Source organism: Pezoporus flaviventris, unplaced genomic scaffold (genome assembly GCF_033815535.1).
Source record: "Pezoporus flaviventris isolate CSIRO_AGI_PZ_B2104156 unplaced genomic scaffold, CSIRO_AGI_Pfla_v1 ptg000002l, whole genome shotgun sequence".
NCBI lineage: Eukaryota > Metazoa > Chordata > Aves > Psittaciformes > Psittacidae > Pezoporus > Pezoporus flaviventris.
In genome coordinates, this window is record NW_026892550.1 from 13465047 (window position 1) to 13485604 (window position 20558).

General features: G+C 42.0%; 1 protein-coding gene across 7 annotated transcripts in view; it reads right to left on the minus strand.

Moving 5' to 3' along the window:
- The window catches only part of FAM184B (family with sequence similarity 184 member B), a 58510-nt gene that overhangs the window by 5751 nt on the left and 32201 nt on the right, over positions 1-20558 (minus strand). For 4 of the 7 annotated variants that reach the window (XM_061469878.1, XM_061469896.1, XM_061469860.1 and 1 more), the window contains 4 exons: positions 5342-5554; positions 4009-4162; positions 2656-2852; positions 2152-2336 (listed from right to left, as the gene is read on the minus strand). In XM_061469878.1, the coding sequence (XP_061325862.1) occupies positions 2152-2336; positions 2656-2852; positions 4009-4162; positions 5342-5554 (749 nt within the window). Of the gene's footprint in view, positions 1-624; positions 659-2151; positions 2337-2655; positions 2853-4008; positions 4163-5341; positions 5555-20558 lie in introns of all 7 variants that reach the window. The other 3 variants (XR_009746332.1, XR_009746331.1, XM_061469868.1) reach the window with 2 other exon arrangements.

Below are 20558 nucleotides of genomic sequence, written 5' to 3' on the forward strand. Positions count from 1 at the left end.
AGCCCATGTTCTGTTACTTACTGATTAAAACAGAGATGTCAGACTCAGCAGGTTAACTACTGTATTTTTCAGAAAAGATATTCAGTTTATGTTTTTAGTTTTTCATGTATTTCTAAGCCCCTTTCATGCTTCAGGAAAGGCCAAAAGGCCCATGAACAGTTTCTGCTTTTGAAATTAGGGCACAGCCATCAAAGTGATTGATTTAGAACTTGGCATAAAATAAGAAGCAGAAGAGTAAGAATAAATGGGAGCAGAATCCTTGAAATACATCTTCAGGAGCAGAATAAAAGCTCTGCTTCAGACTAGCCATTCTGGGACTTGTCCTCTTTTCCCATAAAAAAACCTTTTGTCTGCTCACTTAATAATTCTTGTAAAAGGTTTCCGTACTGGAGGTGAAAGTCACACAGTTCAAGAGAATGGAAATGGGAAGGACTACTTCATCAGATTACTGGTTTCACTTACTCAGGAACTGTAGGAATAGTAATTTTAAATAACTGGCTCTAAAAAGTTGGCACATGCCAATAACAAGCCACTCTCAGATTTCAGATCAGAAGTAATTAGCATGAGACAAGGTCACTGTTGGTTAAAGTAACAGTAAAAAGGCTGTAATTTATATGCACTCACCAATTTAACTATTCCCCTACAAAAATTATTGGTCCTGCAAAAGCAAAACAAGAGCTGCAAGTTAATACTATAGGTCTTCCATGGGTTAATTTTAGCCTGCATCAGATGCCTAGGCCCATTCCAGCTCTTGGGTTCTGCCGCCTGTTATTTGAAGGATTTCAATTTATATAATTTCCATTAATGCTTTCTTCTCAAATGCTTACCGTAGTAGAGCTACACCATTTATCCCCTGTTAAGATTATCCTCTAGCCCAGAAGCTTTAGCATTTGAGGCCTTTTAGACCTCATTGCTGACATGTGAATAATTCTTCTCTTCATGAACAGAAGCTCTAAATTCCTTTAAGGTAGCTGGAGAGCACTGATGAAACTCTCTGGTTTGCAATCCTTTCTGTTGATCTTGCTTCAAAAGCTTGAAATGAAAGTCACTTTCAAGTAACTCTCCAAAGAGTGCAAAGGAAAAAAAATCCTTTCTCATGTCTTTCTCATTCTTTAAATATCTGCTGACTGGTAGACAGCAATGGAATTACTCTGACCACTCTGACAGTCTGCCAAGAGACACTCAATCCCTTGAGTGCTTTTCTTTCCACTATACAGGACATCATTTTAAAGATTCCTTTAGGGGTATACTCTTCAGAAATACTTTTACATATACAGCTTGAGTAGCTAGTGGCATACATTCTACACCACTGCAGAAATGAATTAAAAGATAGCCATTTACCAGATCCCTTAATCTCTCTGCAAAGAGAATGTGTTAAGTATGATAATAAAGAAATTCCAAAGGATCCAGCAGCCATACAAATGTACTGGACAGTGAACCCAGACTTGTCCTGCATGTAAAAGTCCTGCACTTTTTAAGTAGGGAAGACTGCTATTACTGCACTATGCAACACATGCTCTGAGCCTGTGGCTACATTAGGAGGATGCACTCCACATTCTACAAGACAGTAAAGACTACAAGTCAGCTTCCCCTCCCTGTACCCTGACACCATATTACAGCTTCAGGCTTTCACAAGTCCAGAGGTACTGTCAGAGTCTGTTATCTCTGCCCTTACTCCCCCAAAGCTAAGTCTTACAGACTACAGATGGCATTCTCAAGTGTCCCCTCTAGAGTTAACTACCCATTGGTTTCAGCTACAGAGTGTACATATAAAAAATTGATCTTGATTCTCAGAGACTGATATAATTTTTTATTAGCTCTTGGGTGAATTTGGGATCTGTTTATGTCTTCCAGTGCCTTTCAATGGCTGACGTTACACAGATTTTTCCCGGGTCACACTTGTGGGCTACAGTGGATGTATTTCTCTGTGATACCTAATGAGAAATTAGTTCCAATGCTTTTATTATGGCTGGAGAGAAGTGTGAAATGAATTACTGCTTTTACAAAATTCCTAACCTCTATAATTAGCACTTTAGAAAGGATTCTGACACATCACATTTAGAACACCTCTGATACTGGCATCATTATTAGCATCATTACTGGCATCATATATATCTAGATAGCACTGTGAAGTGTGAGTTTAAGGCAAACCTTCTGGGCTGTTTCTCACTATCCTGGAGATGTACAGCTTCTTCCTTCTGGGACTTCAACTCAGGACTGAGTAGCTCCATTGTGTCCTTCAAAAGTAAATTTTCTTTCTTGAGTTCAGAAATTTCACTCTGACATTTTTCCAGTTCCTCATGGAAAGATCTGATCTGGCTCTGGCTACTTCCTTCCTAAGAAAAAGGCCAAATTTAGTTATTCACAGCCTCTTATTATTTAAGGTGAGGGTCTCGCTGGAATTGTGTGCACTGAATTTTTGTGAACTGAGTTTTCAATCCTATGTACAAGACAAAATATGTGATCAAAACTTCTTGAACATACTTTACTAAATATAAAATTTTACTGTAACATTATATGTAACATTTACTTGTGTTGTAGATTCTGATCTTTAAATTGGAAAAAAGCCTGGCTGTAGGGAAAAGCTGGTAAACAATTTTGAAGTGGGACATAAGGGAAGGAAAACCATTCAATTTCTGTAAAGACTCTGTACACTTTTATTATCTCTGAAGAGAGAAATTTGATACTACTGCTTTTGCAAAACACAACATGGCAATGAAGTAGGAACTGAATTCTTGCCTGTTGCTTCTTCAGTGTCCTCACACTCCTCAGTTCCATTTGGAGTTCTTCTATTTGTTTCCTGAGGTTAGTGCACAATGTCTGTTGCTCAGAGAGTTCCATCCTTAGAGATCCTAGTAACAATCAGACAACAATCATTCAGGCAGTCAGAGGCCAGCTGGATGGGGAAGGTAGATACAGACAATCTAGATGGAAACATTAATACATTACATTTTGCTTTGTTCCTCAACTCCTTCACCATTAAGTATGATGGCCTTCTATTACTAGAGAGGTCACTCAGGTACGCTATAGTAAGATGATACGGAGCTACCACAGCAATGATTCAACATCAGAATCAGAGGTGATTCTGTGGTAGTTGTTTTACAGACTACATCATTATAACTAACTGGTTTCTTCTGACCTTGAATTTTACTGGAGCACCCTTGAGCTTCCCTGTTAAGTCCACTGGTGCTTTAGAGAAGGCCATACGGCAGACTGAGGAGAGCTCTGGTTGTGTTAAAGAAGTACAATACTTATGTAAGCAGATCTGTCGTATACTACAACCTTTGTGTATACCCAGTGCAAGTTGTCTCTCTCCTTACAATTTTTCTTGAAGAACAGAATTTATCTATTGAAACTTCAGAGAGCAACACATCTTTCTAGCAAATTTGAATTACTGGCAACAAAGCTCCAAATAATAAGATAATCAGTTTTTAAAAGTTTAATTAAATAAATTTAAAATCTAATTTAAAATAAATTTAAAAAATTAAAGTTCTTTCAAATTATTCTGTCTTTAATTAAAACCCCCTTTTATACGTGAGCTTTAATAACCTGAGCTTAAACCTGGAGATATTACAGGTACTTCTAGTGCAGTGTTCTGATTAGTTCTGTACAGTTTAGGGAACTTTCTATGCTGACTGAACAATATGTACGGAGCAGCTAATATCCATTGCTGAATTCAACAGAACAGACTTGAAATCTTCACATCATAGAAAAAAGAGTAAAATCATATCCTCTAACTGCAGGATTCCAATTTAATATACCTGATAGTGCATATTTGAAATGTTGTACACCAGACTACTCTCCCAGCAACATCCTGTTGCTGACAGTTGAGAGCCAGGTTAACAAAGACTATTAAGTTTGTATTGCTGAAATTGTAGGGTATGAAAAAGGAGAATCACAAACACCTAAGTTCCCAGAAGATGGGAAAGAAAATGAATGGGAGAAAAGTCAGTGCTTCTCAGCATATAATCAAACAGTAAGAGCTGTGCATGACATGAGACATTATACCTAGCAACGCAGTTTGCTGCTTCTGTATCTGCTCGAGTTCATCATGTAATTCCTTCTTTGCCTTCTCTTCCAAGGTTTGTATTTCCAGTCTATGAGACTGATGTTGGCTCTTGAAAGTCTCATTAAATTCCTTTTTCAAACGTTCTTCCGTCTCCTGTAAGCAAAAGCATCCCCAAAACCAAAATATTTGGAGCCTATTTATCATTTTGTTTTACTTGTATTGCCAGGATGAATCTGATCTTTCATTGTAAAACTTTTATTTTTAGCACCACTTTACATGACACTTCTTCAACACAAGCATAAAAATGTGAAGTTTAAAAATCACACTTAATAGGTACAAGAGAAATTATCCACATACTATCTATTAGTTGTTTATCTTTGCACTATTTGACATTAGAAAGATGTTTGATTATTAAACATAGAAAGACTCCTAGATTTGACCTGTATGTCATTATCACAGAATGTCAGGCAAAGGCTTCTATCCTTCCTTGTATGCTTGTTGCCTAGAACTTACTCTGCTGATGGAAGTGCTGCTGATACATTGTAAATGATGGAACAGTTGCTTGGTAGTGGCTCTGAAAGCAAACTCCTATCCTCAGTTTCATTTTTACCAACTTACTGCCTTCAGCTTGGTTTTGTTAAGTTGGTATTTTGTCCTGAATATATAAAGAAGATGTAAGTTCTATTTAAGGTGGTTTTACTACACATGCTTTATACGGAGGTTTTTCCTAAGGTGTGCAATATCAACAGGAACATCTGAACTCTATGTCACAATCACACTAACATTTTTAAAGTTGCCTTTTTTTTCCCTCAAACTGCAGCATTGTTCAGAATCTTAATATATTGCATTAGCATTTTGTCACTGAAATAAATCCAACCGAACCTTTACAAGCGTTGCTTATCCACTTACAGAATTATTTCTTGAAGGTAGGTAAGTCAAGACCCATCATTAGACATATCCATTAATAATGGATGAAAAACAATAAAACTGAGTCCTGTTAATAATACACATAGGAATCCCTCTTATTTCTGAAGCAAGAGCACAGCTACAGGAGTTTGTATTAACTGCAGCCTAACTAGAGAGATTAGGCTATATTATTTTATGAAATTCTTTCATTCACACTGTGATATAAGTTCAAATGTTAAAATTAAAAAACAAAACACCTGAAGAGGATAAGGTTTCAAAATAACAGAATTATTGACTGTGTGCAACAACTGCAACCCATTAGTAAGATAGCTGGGGATAACTGAGTTTTGACAATTGGCTGTAAATAATATGGTTTAGTCCACAAACAAGATTTTATTTGTTTACACTAGTATGTCGCAAACTGACCTTGAGTTCCTGATTTTTGCTTTTCTCCAACATTTTTAAGACTTTCTGATGTGATGCCTCCAGCTGCAGTTTCACATTCTGGTTTTCTTTAATGATATTTTGAAGATCCTGCAAAAGCTTCTCTTTTTCCTTGTTGGACTGTAGACTATGTTTCTTCAGTGACTCCTTGAAGTTACTTGCTTGCTGATCTAATATCTGCTTCAGCTGAGCCACCTTACAGAAAAGGTAAGACAGGATCAATGGATGCATTCACAATGGAGAGAAATGATGTAAATTCCAGTGCATTTTATGTACCCTATGTTTATAAAATGTGTTGCTATCTGTTCTTATCTGTTGCTCTATGAAAAAATAGTAAGATGCTTGTTTCCTGCAAAGAGAACTTCTATCAGTGAAGACTGAAATCTCTCTTGCACGTACTGCCTCTTGCTCATTAAATATTTTTCTTAAATTTTTTCTTTTCAGATCATCTCCATCTCATCTATACAATCCATAGCTCAACTTGCACAGTACATATGGCATAAAACAGGAGGCAGGCCTACGGCTGTGCTCATTGTCAAACTGGAGATGCAACACTGCAGAAGCCATTTATATAAAGCAGTAGATTAGAACCAATGGAAACAAAGAGTTCTGCACATCGTGCTTCAGACTTGATTTATTTTCTCCCCTCTCTTAGCTTAAATACTAAATACAGTAGACACGTCTATAATGGCTGACCCAAAAATAGCAAAAAATACCTGATTATTAAAATACCTTTGTTTTGGTGGGGTCTTCTCTTTTCAATTTGGTAGACTCTCTCAACTTCCAGCAAAAAAATATATTTGCCCTTCTTCTTAAATTTGCCATTCCAAAGATCATAGCTGCAAAACTCTGAACAACTGCCTTCTGCACAAAAGGCGCATTCATGCTGTAGGGCCAATGAGTGTTTTAGCTGCAGTATCTGACTTCCAAGTCACATTTTTTGCTCTGCCATGCCTCCTGCAAAATCTTTATGTCTCTTGACTTTTCTTTTGGGGAATATGTGAAAGAGGATGGTCTGTTTCCCATTTTTTATATACTTGTACTTTTCAGCCTTAGAGGAATTATGAAAGGAAGAAGTTTGTATCCTTAATTTCATGTGACTTTAAGTGATTCAAATGACGTTACACACATCTGCAAATTGAATACGATACAGATTATGACCTGTGACTATATCTTATTCTTACCTCTACAGTAATACATGTTCTTTTTCTGTTCAGTGTTGCCCTAATATTTTTTTTCCATGCATGCTGTACACAGACTATTAGCTGAGGAAGCACTGTAGCTTTAGCTATCTAAACACTTGCTTGTAACTTCAGCTGCACACATAATACCTTTTTGATGCAGCACCACAAAAGCGGAAGATTTACTAAGTAGGTTGTCTATATCCTTTCACATTTCATTCTCATAGCACCATACTTCGTGTGATGTAAAAGGAAAGGAGGCATGATGTGCAAAGCCCTTCTCATTAACTTCATGGCCACAGCTAGCATTGCAGTGTCGAAAGGGAAATAATAATGAGCTATACCAGATCTCTCCAAAACCTAGGAATCCTTTCGGATATTGGCTAAATGTACTCCAGCTAGCTCTTCCTCACACTGGTTAAGCATGCCGACTCCTCTCCTCCAAAGGATGCATCTTTTCCTTCTCCTGAGGCCCTTCTCCAATTTCCAGATGGATCACAGCCTTTATTCAAGTACTCTCTAAGCCCCTACTATTCTCATAGGTTCCCAGCACAGAACTGTGCTCTGTAGGCTCCAAATCCTGCAATCCACAGAGGTTGTGTCAGTTCCCAGAGTTCCAAATCCTTTCAGACAAAGGACATTGTTTACTTCTGCTTTATAACCGCAACCTTCAACTACATTGTACCTCAACTTGTCTTCACTTCTAGTCCCAATTTCCACTTTTACCATTTCTTGGCATCTGCTCCCTTCTCTCTAGAATTCATACAAGCCTTTATGCCCCAGTAATAAATCTTGATATTAAAGAAGAAAAATTAATATGAACCTTTTCTTGGAGACACATCTAAGAAATAAATATTTCTACTTGATCAATTTATCCTATTTTAATTTTTTTCTATAGAGAAACTAAATAAGGGCCTGAAAACATTGTAAAAACTTGTTCTATATCTTAGTTGTCCATAATTTTGGGTAAAAGGTTTGTCTTCACAGAATATCAGATGAAGATGATTTGTTTCTGTTTAAGCACTATTTGTGTGAAACATGAATGCTCATGAACTTCCTGCGCTGCGGAGATTACTCCAAAACTGTTACTTGAACACACAGGTATAATGAGAACTAGATAACCCCTTTCTAAATCTGTTTTCTGTACCTCTGTAAGCAGCTAGAAAGAAAGCTACAAGAAAGCTACTTTTCCATTTTTAAGTAGGTTTATGGCTACAGAATTGCTGTTCCTATACACAAGTCAATATACTGTGTTCTTTCCTTTTAAATAGTTTGTCCTTCAAATCCACAAGTCAGGTTCCTTTTCTCCAGTCACTTGCTGGTGGTCATCATTCATCTTGTACTTCAGTTTCCCTCTGATGCCCTTCCAACGGTTTGCTCACAAAGGGCCATACTACCATTATAATTAACAAGGATTTCCTTTATCAAATGGGCTAGTGTGCTGTGCTTGAACTTCAAAGTTCCTCAGTTTTATCACAGATGTTTCACATCTTAGATCTACAGCAGTATTTGTAATTTAGACATGACAGAAATCTGCAAGCAGAGATGAACACTGATAAAAAACAATTCAGTAAAGCTACCAGCTTGTGCAATTGACTTCCTCCTGTTCGGTGGCCAAACTGAGCAATTGATCAAACTTCTAGTCAAATAATCCAAAGGAAACAGTTTTGAATGCACACATCAAAATAAAAAAAAAGAGTAAATACTTCCTCCATACTGAATTCAACGTCTTTAAAACTTAAATTACTTAATCATTTGCAAGGAGACAAATGGGTTTATTCACAGCCCACAGGGGAAGAAGAGATGGCAGCAGCAGTTCTGCTTTGTGTGTGACAGAGAGAGAAAGGAAGCATGGAGGCACAGACAAACCAAGAAAGCAAGAGTACATGTGTGTGCATACGAAGGTAACCAGGACATTTATTCAAGTGATGAAAGCCTAGGTTGTCCAATTGTCCTGGGTTCAGCAGTAGCAGTCATGTTTTTTCCTTTGTGTTAACTGGTGCAGTGCTGTGTTTTGACTTCTAGTTTGAGAACAGCGTTGGTGAAGCCGATGTTTTCGGTTGTTGCTAAGTGATGTTTACCCTGACCAAGGACTTTGTGAGGCTCATGCTCTGCCAGGGAGGAGGGGAAGCTGTGAGGAAGCAGAGACGGGGCGCCTGACCCGGGCTAGCCGGGGAGGTATTCCATACCACAGCACGTCATGCCCGGGGTGGGGGGTAACTGGGAGTTACCCGGAAGGACAGGGGCTTCCGGGTGGAACTCGCTTTCTTGGCCGGTGGTATCGTATTCTCTTCCCTTGTTATTTTCCCTTATCATTGTTTTAGCTGATAGTAGCGGTGGTGATTTGTTGCTGGACTGTTCTTGTCTCAACCCGTAGGAGTTGCACTCTCTCGATCCTCCTCCCCGTTCCTCCGGGAGCGGGGAAGGGGAGAGCCCCGGTGCGGGGGGGGGAGACGGACACAGACCTCGATTGTTGTCAGCTCGGCACCACTGGAAGTGAGCGAACGAGTTACCTGACAGGGTTTAAACCACGACAGTTCTTTTTGGCGCCCAACGTGGGGCACGAGGTGTTGAGATAAGAACAGATCTGACTGGATTGATAGTCACTCGTCACAATGCTGATTTATTGGCTCTCAAGGCTTTTCCTCTTGATCTCACAGTTTCAGTATATCGTATCTTACGTCCATCCGGTATTTGCTGTATTCGTGTTTTTCAAGTGTGGGGCTTGGGCTAAGGTTTTTATCCCATTGTACTTTATGGTAATGACTTGTAATACAATAGAATCATTGATCATGAAACTGATCTGGCTTATGTTCCCAGTGTGGTCACCACCTTTATATTTTGGGAGGTATATGATGGAGGTGCTTAGCAATTACACATCTTTTTTCTCCTTCTCAGGTGCTCAACCTGTGAAGGAGACATCCTTTTACCCTCCTAGTCGTCCCCCCAGACCATTTACATTTGAGAGTTTTGAATTTTTTGAATGGCCTTTTAATGCTGTTGAGACTTGTTTGCTGATGGTGATGGGAATCACCATGCTAACACGCATACAGAGTGTGTTTTGCCCACTACTGATTTCAAGAGTTAAGCAGATTCAGGTTTGGGTCTTGTCTGGGGTCAAACGACGATGTAGGAGGACCGAGAGATTTTCCCTGAGGCTGGACAGCCATGAGTGGCAGGGTGTGTGGGATAGTATGGGCAAGTATCTAGGTCAGTGGGCCCCTCCAGTATTTTGGAATTTCACTACCGAACAACTGCAAAATCCAGAAGAATTAGTAAAACACTTAAATGAGGTGTGTGGTCATTCTGGCCATACCAGAGATGGACAAATCACGGCAACGTGCTGGGGCTTGGCCTATACTTACAGGGCCTTGTTCAACACTATCCAGCACCTTCAAAAGGAAAAGAATGTCGGCGGATTTGAGGGCAAAGTGACAGTCGCTACTCAAACTTTGGCCTCAATGAACAGAGCAGCTACCCCAGTGGCAAGTACAGCAGCTGCTCAAACTTCAACTGCAACAGACAGCGTGGTTACCCCAGCTCCAAGCACAGTAGCTACACCACCCCCAGCAACAAGTACAGTCGCTACTCAAACCACAGTGATAATCACTGCAGCCAAACCAGAGGACCAATTCGAACCAATATTGGTTGCCCCTGTACGCAAAAGAACAAGCAAAAAGGAGGCAAAAAGGGTGAAGCGAGATGAAGAACCAATGAATTCACCACCCGGTCCAGAATCTGATCAGGAGTCATCATCACATGACGAAGAAGAAGAAGAAGAGGTAACTTCTCGACCTCGGACCTCAACCGAGCTGCGGAATATGCGAAAAGATTTTACCCGTCAACCAGGGGAGCACATCATCACCTGGTTACTCCGATGCTGGGACAATGGGGACGATGGTCACGAACTAGAAGGTACAGAAGCCAAGCAGCTGGGATCACTTGCTAGAGAAGGGGGAAATGACAAAGCAATTGCAAGAGAGAAAAAGTCCCTCAGCCTTTGGAGGCGGCTCTTGGCAGCTGTGAAAGAAAGGTTTCCGTACAAGGACGATGTTACGAGTCGTTCGGCCAAGTGGACTACTATAGACAAAGGCATCCAGTCTCTGAGGGAATCGGCCATCGTAGAGATGATCTATCACATCAAGCCGAATAACGGGGATACACCTATAGATCCAGATGAAGTTGAATGTACACGACCCATGTGGCGAAAACTTACACGGAATGCACCGTCATCATATGCCCATTCATTGGCAACAGTGACCTGGAATGACATAGTACCACTAACAGTGGATGAAATGGTTCATAAACTCCAAGAGTTCGAAGACAATCTCACCCCTTCCATCATCTCAGCTGTGAAAAAACTGTCCCAGGACCTCGAAAAATTGAGGGACGATGTATCTGATTTATCCAGCTCCTCACGTGTACCAACACACGTCTCAGCTATTAACAAAAGGCGTCCTATTGTTCAAGAGAGGAGATACAGAAGGTATACGCCACGGGGTACCCTATGGTTTTACCTGCTGGATCACGGAGAAGACATGACAAAGTGGGATGGAAAACCTACTTCAGCTTTGGAGGAACGGGTGAGTGAACTGAAGAGGGGAGCAAGGGCCAAGACTGATCGTCCCATGAGAGCTACGGCTTCAGTCTCTGGTGAGCAGTTTCCCAGATGGAGTGGAAGAGCTGATTTTACTCCAGCTCCTGTGATAATGAAGAATAATCCCTTTCAACACGACTTAAGTGTCCAATGCTGTGACGACCATTAGAGGGGCCCTGCCTCCAGCCAGGTGGAGGTAGGGGACAATCGGATTTACTGGACTGTGCGGATCAGATGGCCTGGCACATCAGTCCCACAGAAGTATAAGGCTCTAGTAGATACCGGTGCACAGTGTACCCTGATGCCATCAAGCTGTCAAGGGGTGGAACCCATCTATATTTCTGGAGTAACAGGAGGATCCCAAGAGTTGACTGTGCTGGAGGCTGAAATCAGCCTGACTGGGAGGGAATGGCAAAAGCACCCTATTGTGACTGGTCCAGAGGCTCCATGCATTCTCGGCATAGACTACCTCAAGAGAGGGTACTTCAAAGACCCAAAAGGGTACCGGTGGGCTTTTGGTATTGCTGCTTTGGAGACTGAGGAAATTGAGCAGCTGTCCACCTTGCCTGGTCTCTCAGAAGATCCCTCTGCTGTGGGGTTGCTGAAAGTTGAAGAACAACAAGTGCCAATTGCAACCACAACAGCGCACCGGCGGCAATATCGCACCAACCGAGACTCCCTGATTCCCATCCATCAGCTGATCCGTAGACTGGAGAATCAGGGGGTGATCAGCAGGACCCGCTCACCCTTCAATAGCCCCATATGGCCAGTGCGAAAGTCTAATGGAGAATGGAGACTAACAGTAGACTATCGTGGCCTGAATGAAGTCACACCACCATTGAGTGCTGCCGTACAGGACATGCTAGAACTTCAGTATGAACTAGAGTCAAAGGCAGCCAAGTGGTATGCCACGATTGATATTGCCAATGCATTTTTCTCAATTCCTTTGGCAGCAGAGTGCAGGCCACAGTTTGCTTTTACTTGGAGGGGTGTCCAGTTCACTTGGAACCGACTGCCCCAGGGGTGGAAACACAGCCCTACCATTTGCCATGGACTGATCCAGACTGCACTGGAACAGGGGCAAGCTCCAGAACACCTGCAATACATTGATGACATTATTGTGTGGGGCGATACAGTGGAAGAAGTCTTTGAGAAAGGGAGGAAAATAATCCAAATCCTGCTGAAAGCTGGTTTTGCCATAAAACGGAGTAAGGTCAAGGGACCTGCACAGGAGATTCAATTTTTGGGAATAAAATGGCAAGATGGACGTAGACAGATCCCCACAGATGTGATCAACAAGATAACAGCAATGTCTCCACCAACTAATAAGAAAGAAACGCAAGCTTTCTTGGGTGCAGTGGGGTTCTGGAGAATGCACATCCCAAATTACAGTTCGATTGTAAGCCCTCTCTATCATGTGACCCGGAAGAAGAATGATTTTAAATGGGGCCCTGAGCAGCAACAAGCCTTTGAGCAAATTAAACGCGAGATAGTTCATGCAGTAGCCCTTGGACCTGTCCGGACCGGACCAGATGTAAAAAATGTACTGTACACTGCAGCTGGGGAGAACGGTCCTACCTGGAGCCTCTGGCAGAAAGCTCCAGGAGAGACTCGAGGTCGACCCCTCGGCTTTTGGAGTCGGGGATACAAAGGATCTGAGGCCAGCTATACCCCAACTGAGAAAGAGATACTGGCAGCGTATGAAGGGGTTCGAGCTGCTTCGGAAGTGATTGGCACTGAAGCACAGCTCCTCCTGGCACCCGGTTGCCCGTGCTGGGCTGGATGTTCAAAGGCAGGGTCTCCTCTACACGTCATGCAACTGATGCTACATGGAGTAAATGGGCTGCACTAATTACACAACGAACTCGAATAGGAAATCCCAGTCGTCCAGGCATTCTAGAAGTCATCATGGACTGGCCAGAGGGCAAAGATTTTGGAATGTCACCAGAGGAGGAGGTGGTGCGCGCTGAAGAGGCCCCACCATATAATAAACTGTCAGAAAGTGAAAAGCAGTATGCCTTGTTTACTGATGGCTCTTGCCGTATTGTGGGAAAGCATCGGAGATGGAAGGCAGCTGTATGGAGTCCTGGACGACAAGTTGCAGAAACTGCTGAAGGAGAGGGTGAATCGAGTCAATTTGCCGAGGTGAAAGCCATCCAGCTGGCCCTGGACATTGCTGAATGAGAAAAGTGGCCAAACCAACATGGTACATTGGAATTTCACTGATGCTATCCAACCAATTTGAGTTAGCAAATTTGAAAAAGGACCTAGCTTTAGCTGCCCCAAACTATGTTAACTAATCATCCAGTCATTTCTCGTCTTCTTCCATTGTGTCATCCACTTAAACACAAAGAAAACTGTCTGACAAAACTAGTGAAGAATAATTGCTAAATATTATTCTTGATGAAAAAAATATTTTTCTTTAATTTCTCTGTGTGATGGGATCTATCTGCAGTCTGGATACACTCCAAAACCAGGCAAATGCCAGAGCCGCTTGCCAACGATACCTTTGTTTCCAGAGTTGTAAATCATACGATCTAACCAAAGGGGCACTTTGCCTTCTGGGTACAGATAAAAGCATTTACTTTGTCTTAACACCTATCAAACTCAAGCCAATGTTTTTCTATATAAAGAAAGTTTTTAGGTACTGCAGTTCCTTATAAAGCTAACCTTTGATGTGGAACACTTAATACTGTACAGTCCCATGTATCAGGTGATGTAATATGCATTAGCATTACTATACTCAAGCTGCATTTTTTTTTCTGGGCTTCTTGAAAGTAAGCCAGTGAGTAAAAAAGATGTGCCAGAAGAGTGGGCTGTGTATTTTCTAACAGAAAAAAATGGGAAAAGGAAAAATGTCACTTGGATTATTTCTTTTACAAATTAAATATTCATCTAGGCAGGAAAGATGAAAAGAGGTCTGTATGAACTTCAGCTGTGGTCATAATATTGTTAACCTTCAAGACACTCTTCATAGACAATTATTGGTTCAAAACACTACTAACATGAAACATCAGATCATACTAAATAGAAATAGGCTAAGCTGTAAATTGGTAGCAACAGAGAACATAATTTAGTAAAAAATGAGATGGAAAATATTTTTAAATATATTTTTCAGTGATTTAGGGAAAAAAACCCTACACAAATATATCAAGCATAGAGACACTCTCATGGACTTTGCCAGTTCTAAATTATTAGAGTTTAAGATACAAACATTTCCAATGCATCAGGTTTCTTCCCCTGTCTTTCAACTAAAAGGGCTTTCAAATCCACAGTGCAAATCCTTTTCTGGAATACTCTGCAGTGCCCAGGAATTTTATTGTGTTTCATTACTTCAGATTAGATAGCTCTACCCTGAATTTATTTAAACTGGTAAAGCAACAATTAAGCCAATGAATATTATAAATGAATACTACATTAGCTCACAGCAGTCCAGAAGCTATTTACCTCCTTTTACTAATAATAAACCAGCAACACTGTGTACTTTTATGTTTCATAGTGTCCTCTTGCTGCAAAACAAAACCTTTTGAGAAAACTGAACCACTAATACTATTACTCATTCACTTTTATGCACCAGAACTGCATAAAAGGGTCTTAAAGATGCAGCTAATGCTTAATCACAGTAAAAAACTTAAGGCAAAGGTATTTTTTCTAATTTCTGCTGTTTTCTTTTCAAATTTCAGGGTTATGTTTGCACTTGCCCTTTCTTATGACAGCTGGTTTTGCCTCCCACTGTCTTCCAAATAAAGAAAAAATGAAAAACTATTACTAAAAGATGACAGATAAATTTTAAACTATTTCAAAAGTCTTTCAAGATTCATTCTTTTCTAACCATACTTTCTGTCCTTCTCTTGGGAAGGATATCTCGATTCTTTTGAAGTAGTAACTTCTCAGACATTGCTAGCCCATGGGTGAAAATACTGGAAAGTATAAGGCTGTGCATGGCATCACAGTTGGTTCCCCCATTTTGACTTCTGCTTTGATTATTTTAATTCACTGTGCTTGCAAGCACAGCTTTTCAATGCCTTGCTAGGGGATGAATTTATGTAAAAGACTTAAACTGCCTTTTGATGTATTATAGAAGAGGCACTATAACTGAGAATTTGTTGTGTCAAAATAAGGCACCCAAATGCCACAAGGTTTTACTCTTACTATTATGCTATTTGTCGTGGTTTAAACCCAGTCAGGCAATTCGTTCACTCACTTCCCCCCCTTCTTTCCCTCCCCCTACTCCCAGAGGGACGGAGAGGAGAATCGAAAAGAATGCAACTCCCACGGGTTGAGATAAGAACAGTTTAGTAACTAAGGTATAACACAGATCACTACTGCTACCACCAATGATAATAAAGGAAATAACAAGGGAAGAGAATACAACACCTCACCACCAGCCAACCGATAACTCACCCCGCAAGCCCGACCAAGCACCGACCCATACCTCCTCCAACCCTGCAGTCTCCCAGCCCTTCCGGCTAACTCCCAGTTACATCCTGGGCATGACGTGCTGTGGTATGGAATACCTCTTTGGCTAGCTTGGGTCAGGTGTCCTGTCTCTGCTTCCTCCTGGCTTTCCCTCCTCCCTGGCAGAGCATGAGGCTCACAAAGTCCTTGGCCAAACCAAAACATCGCTATCAGCTCTGTTCCCAGGCCGAAAGTCAAAACACTGCACTGCACTGCACCAGCTACCAAGGAGGAGAAAAATGACTGCTACTGCTGAACCCAGGACACCAAAAGGGTAATGTGGCATGAGAAGTAACAACAAAATAATCAAATTATATTTTACTGTTGTCTTTATTTCAGTTACTCTAGTTAAGTTCATAGTTAACTGTCTTCCTAAACTTATGGCAATTCCTGACCAGAGGGACAGTAGGCACACCTCTACTGCTGCTATTTGGTGGTATCTCCAGTATTCACCAAGGCTCTGGACATCGCTGTGTTAGCCTTGTTCAAAGATGTATCATGAGAAAGTGATGCCTGTGATTCAAATTTATGTACTTTCTAATTCCAGAATAGCCCTTTTAGCACATGTTGAACAGATCTTGTAGTGCAAAAGCAAGGAACTGGATGACTGTAGTGAATTAGCAGTCGAGCCAGACAGGATCTCTTATATTCTTTGTTCCAAAGGGCCAAATAGGTGTGAATCTGATTTCATTATTCAGAAAAATCTCATTAATACAGAAATACCACCACTTTGAAGTGCATCTCCAGAGGGATGAAATTATCATGATTCTGTCTACTCTGCATCGTGCGCTAGCTATGTCAGCCCAGCCAAATATGTGCCTTATGCAGCCAAGGAAGCTATTTTTAGATCTGAAATTGTATCCAGGTTAGAACTGGATTAGTAACAGCACATTGCCTAACCTTTGAGGCAGAAGCTCTGGGCTGAGCCATCGCAAAGGTTCCCAGCTGGAAGCATGCCCTCAGTGAAACATAATGTTGTACAGTATATGGTGGTTTCTTGGCTGTGAATATCCATAAATTTATAGAAGTAAAATACTATAAAAGTTGAAATCACTCCCCTTCCCTGGCAATACTGCCAAGTCATTGTTTCAGAAAGCAGCTTCTAGAGTACCAAGAAAAATGCAAAATTTCTCTTCAGAGGAGGCATTTCGTCCTTTTGGGGAACAGTTAGACATTAAGATACACCAAAACATTTCTTAGTATATCTGTTCATACTTACTATACTGTTGTGAACATAACATGGCATAATATATACTTTATATATTATATATTTGTGTTTATAGGGACAGTAATTTCCCACCACTCCTTGCATTTTCCATGGTTATGTGAGAGGACTAGGAGTTAGGAAACACAGGTTTCTTTCCTATTTTTCCATCCTGAATGTGTGATTTCAAGAAAAATAACGGGATGACTCACTCCTTACTTTTTCCATCCGCAAAATGTGAAGAATAATTGCTTTATGTCATCAGTGTTTTGATTTCTTTGATACCTTTGATTGGAATACACCACCTGCACGCATAGGAATTATCCTGTACACAACGTTTTAAAGCAGACAGCATTTGCCAAAAAGAACTGAACAACACAGAAGGCAAACACCTGAGAGGGATAAAATATGTATTCCCAGTTGGCAAAAAGTTTAAAGGTGCACAGTTTACCTGAGGAAATTACTGCCTTGTAGAGGGTCTGCTTTTATTTTGGCAGAATATTATTTATTCAGCCTGTTACGGCTTTTCAAATAATGACACTTTCTGGTACAAATATTTTGGTAGATGTCCTAATCTGGAAAATTTGCACCACTTGGCCTGCAAGTGACTATATATTATGGCTGTAGCAGGTGGATAATCTAATACTAACACATCTCAGGTATTTATTTCCAGATTAATCCATGTCCGCAGATTTGCATTATGACTGAAGGTGTAATCAGAGTCAGGAACACCACATAAGATATGACATTCTCAGAGCTACTTGGGAGTCACAGTGTTTTTTCCGTTTCATTCTTGATCTTGAGAACACAGAGAGAGGCATACCTAACTACTAATATATGATATATAATATATATTATATACCATATATAATATAAAATATGCTTACTTCACATTCCAGTCTGCTTTAGTTACCATCCTTACCATCAAGCAGGCAGAACAGAAACAATGATCTATTCAACCCTGTTTCCATTCAATTCTCTTGCTCGAGGGAGCAAGCAAGCAGGCCCTTTTACATACCTACCCACACAACCCCCCCCAAACCGAGAAGTTACAGGCTTTTTAGAAAAGACAGGCCCGGCAGGCGGGGAGGGGGTCGCCCTTTATGTTAGGGAAAGGCTGGAGAGTATGGAACACTGTCTGGGGACAGGTGATCAGTTAACAGAGAGTTTGTGGGTCAGGGTTAAAGGGAATATAGCTATGGGAGACATTACTGTGGGGATCTGTTACAGACCGCCTGATCAAGGAGAACCTGCGGTTGAAGCACTCCATAGACAGATAGGAAAAGCCTCACGCTCACAGGCCCTTGTTCTCATGGGGGATTTCAACCACCCTGACATCTGTTGGAAGGACGGTACAGCCCGGCACAAGCAGTCCAGGAGGTTCCTCGATTGTGTGGAAGACAACTTCCTTCTGCAAGTAACAGAGGAGCCGATAAGGAGAGGTGCCGTGCTTGACCTCGTGCTCACCAACAGGGAAGGGCTCGTTGGAAATGTGGTGCTCCAGGGCAGCCTTGGATGCAGTGATCATGAGATGCTCGAATCTGAGATCCTCAGGACAGTGAGAAGAGGTGCAGCAAGCTCACTGCCCTGGACTTCAAACGAGCAGACTTTGGCCTCTTCAGGAACCTGCTTAGTAAGGTTCCATGGGATACAGCCCTAGAGGGCAGAGGGGCCCAAGACTGTTGGGCGATATTCAAGGATCATCTGCTACAAGCTCAGGGGTGTTGCATCCCAACTAGAAGGAAGTGCAGCAGGAGGGCCAGGGGACCTCCTTGGATGGCTAAGGAGCTCCTGAGGAAAATTCAAAGGAAAAAAGAGCCTTATAAAAGCTGGAAGCAATGACAGGCAGCCTGGGAAGAATACAGGGATGTTGTCCGGGAAGCTAGGGACCAGGTTAGGAAAGCCAAGGCCCAGTTAGAATTAAACTTGGCTAGGGATGTTAAGGATAGCAGGAAGGAATTCTACAGGTATGTAGTGAATAAAAAACAGACTAGGGACAACGTAGGCCCCCTCAGGAAGCTATCGGGAGAACTGGCTACACAGGATTTGGAGAAGGCTGAGGTTCTGAATGACTTCTTTGCCTCGGTCTTCACTGGCAAAGGCTTTGACCGCACCGCCCAAGTCTTGGAAGGCAGACACAGAGACTGTGAGAATGAAGACCTTGTGCCCACTGTAGGAGAGGATCTGGTTAGAGACCATCTTAAAAATCTGAACGTGCACAAGTCCATGGGAACTGATGAAATCCATCCTGGGTCCTGAAGGAGCAGCCACTGTCCATCAGATTTGAAAAATCACGGCAGTCAGGTGAAGCTCCTGACAACGAGAAAAAGGGAAATATAACCCCCATTTTCAAGAAGGGGAAAATGGATGACCCAGGGAATTACAGACCAGTCAGTCTCACCTCTGTGCCTGGCAAAATCTTGGAGCAGATTCTCCTGGAAGGCATGCTAAGGCACATGAAAAACAACAAGGTGCTTGGTGACAGCCAGCATGGCTTCACTAAGGGGAAATCCTGCCTGACCAATTTGGTGGCCTTCTATAATGGGGCTACAGAACTGATGGACAGGGGTAGAGCAGTTGATGTCATCTACCTGGACTTGTGTAAAGCGTTCGACACTGTCCCACATGACATCCTTGTCTCTAAATTGGAGAGACATCAGTTTGATGGATGGACCACTCTGTGGATAAAGAACTGGCTGGATGGCCGCACACAAAGAGTTACGGTCCATGGCTCAATGTCCAGCTGGAGACCAATAGCGAGTGGCGTCCCTCAGGGATCGGTGTTGGGACCGGTCTTGTTTAACATCTTTGTCACTGACACGGACAGTGGGATTGAGTGCGCCCTCAGCAAGTTTGCCGATGACACCAAGCTGTGTGGTTCGGTTGATATGCTGGAGGGAAGGAATGCCATCCAGAGGGACCTTGACACGCTTGTGAGGTGGGCTGATGCCAACCTCATGAAGTTTAACCATGACAAGTGCAAGGTCCTACACCTGGGTTGGAGCAATCCCAGGCACAGCTACAGGCTGGGCAGAGGAGAGATTCAGAGCAGCCCTGAGGAGAAGGACTTGGGGGTGTTGGTTGATGCGAAAATGAACATGAGCCAGCAGTGTGCGCTCGCAGCCCAGGAAGCCAACCATATCCTGGGCTGCATCAAAAGGAGCGTGACCAGCAGGTCGAAGGAGGTGATCCTGCCCCTCTACTCTGCTCTCATGAGACCTCACCTGGAGTATTGTGTGCAGTTCTGGTGTCCTCAACATAAAAAGGACATGGAACTGTTGGAACAAGTCCAGAGGAGGGCCACAGGGATGATCAGGGGACTTAAGCACCTCCCGTATGAAGATAGGCTGAGAAAGTTGGGGCTGTTCAGCCTGGAGAAGAGAAGGCTGCGTGGAGACCTCATAGCAGCCTTCCAGTATCTGAAGGAGGCCTATAGGGATGCTGGGGAGGGACTCTTCATTAGGGACTGTAGTGATAGGACAAGGAGTAACGGGTTAAAACTTAAACGGGGGAAGTTTATATTGGATATAAGGAGGAAATTCTTTCCTGTTAGTGTGGTGAGGCATGGAATGGGTTGCCCAGGGAGGCTGTGAATCCTCCATCCCTGGCAGTGTTCAAGACCAGGTTGGATGAATCCTTGGGTGGTATGGTTTAGTGTGAGTTGTCCCTGCCCATATCAGGGGGGTTGGAACTTGATGATCTAAAGGTCCTTTCCAACCCTAACTATTCTATGATTCTATGATTCTATATATGTAATTT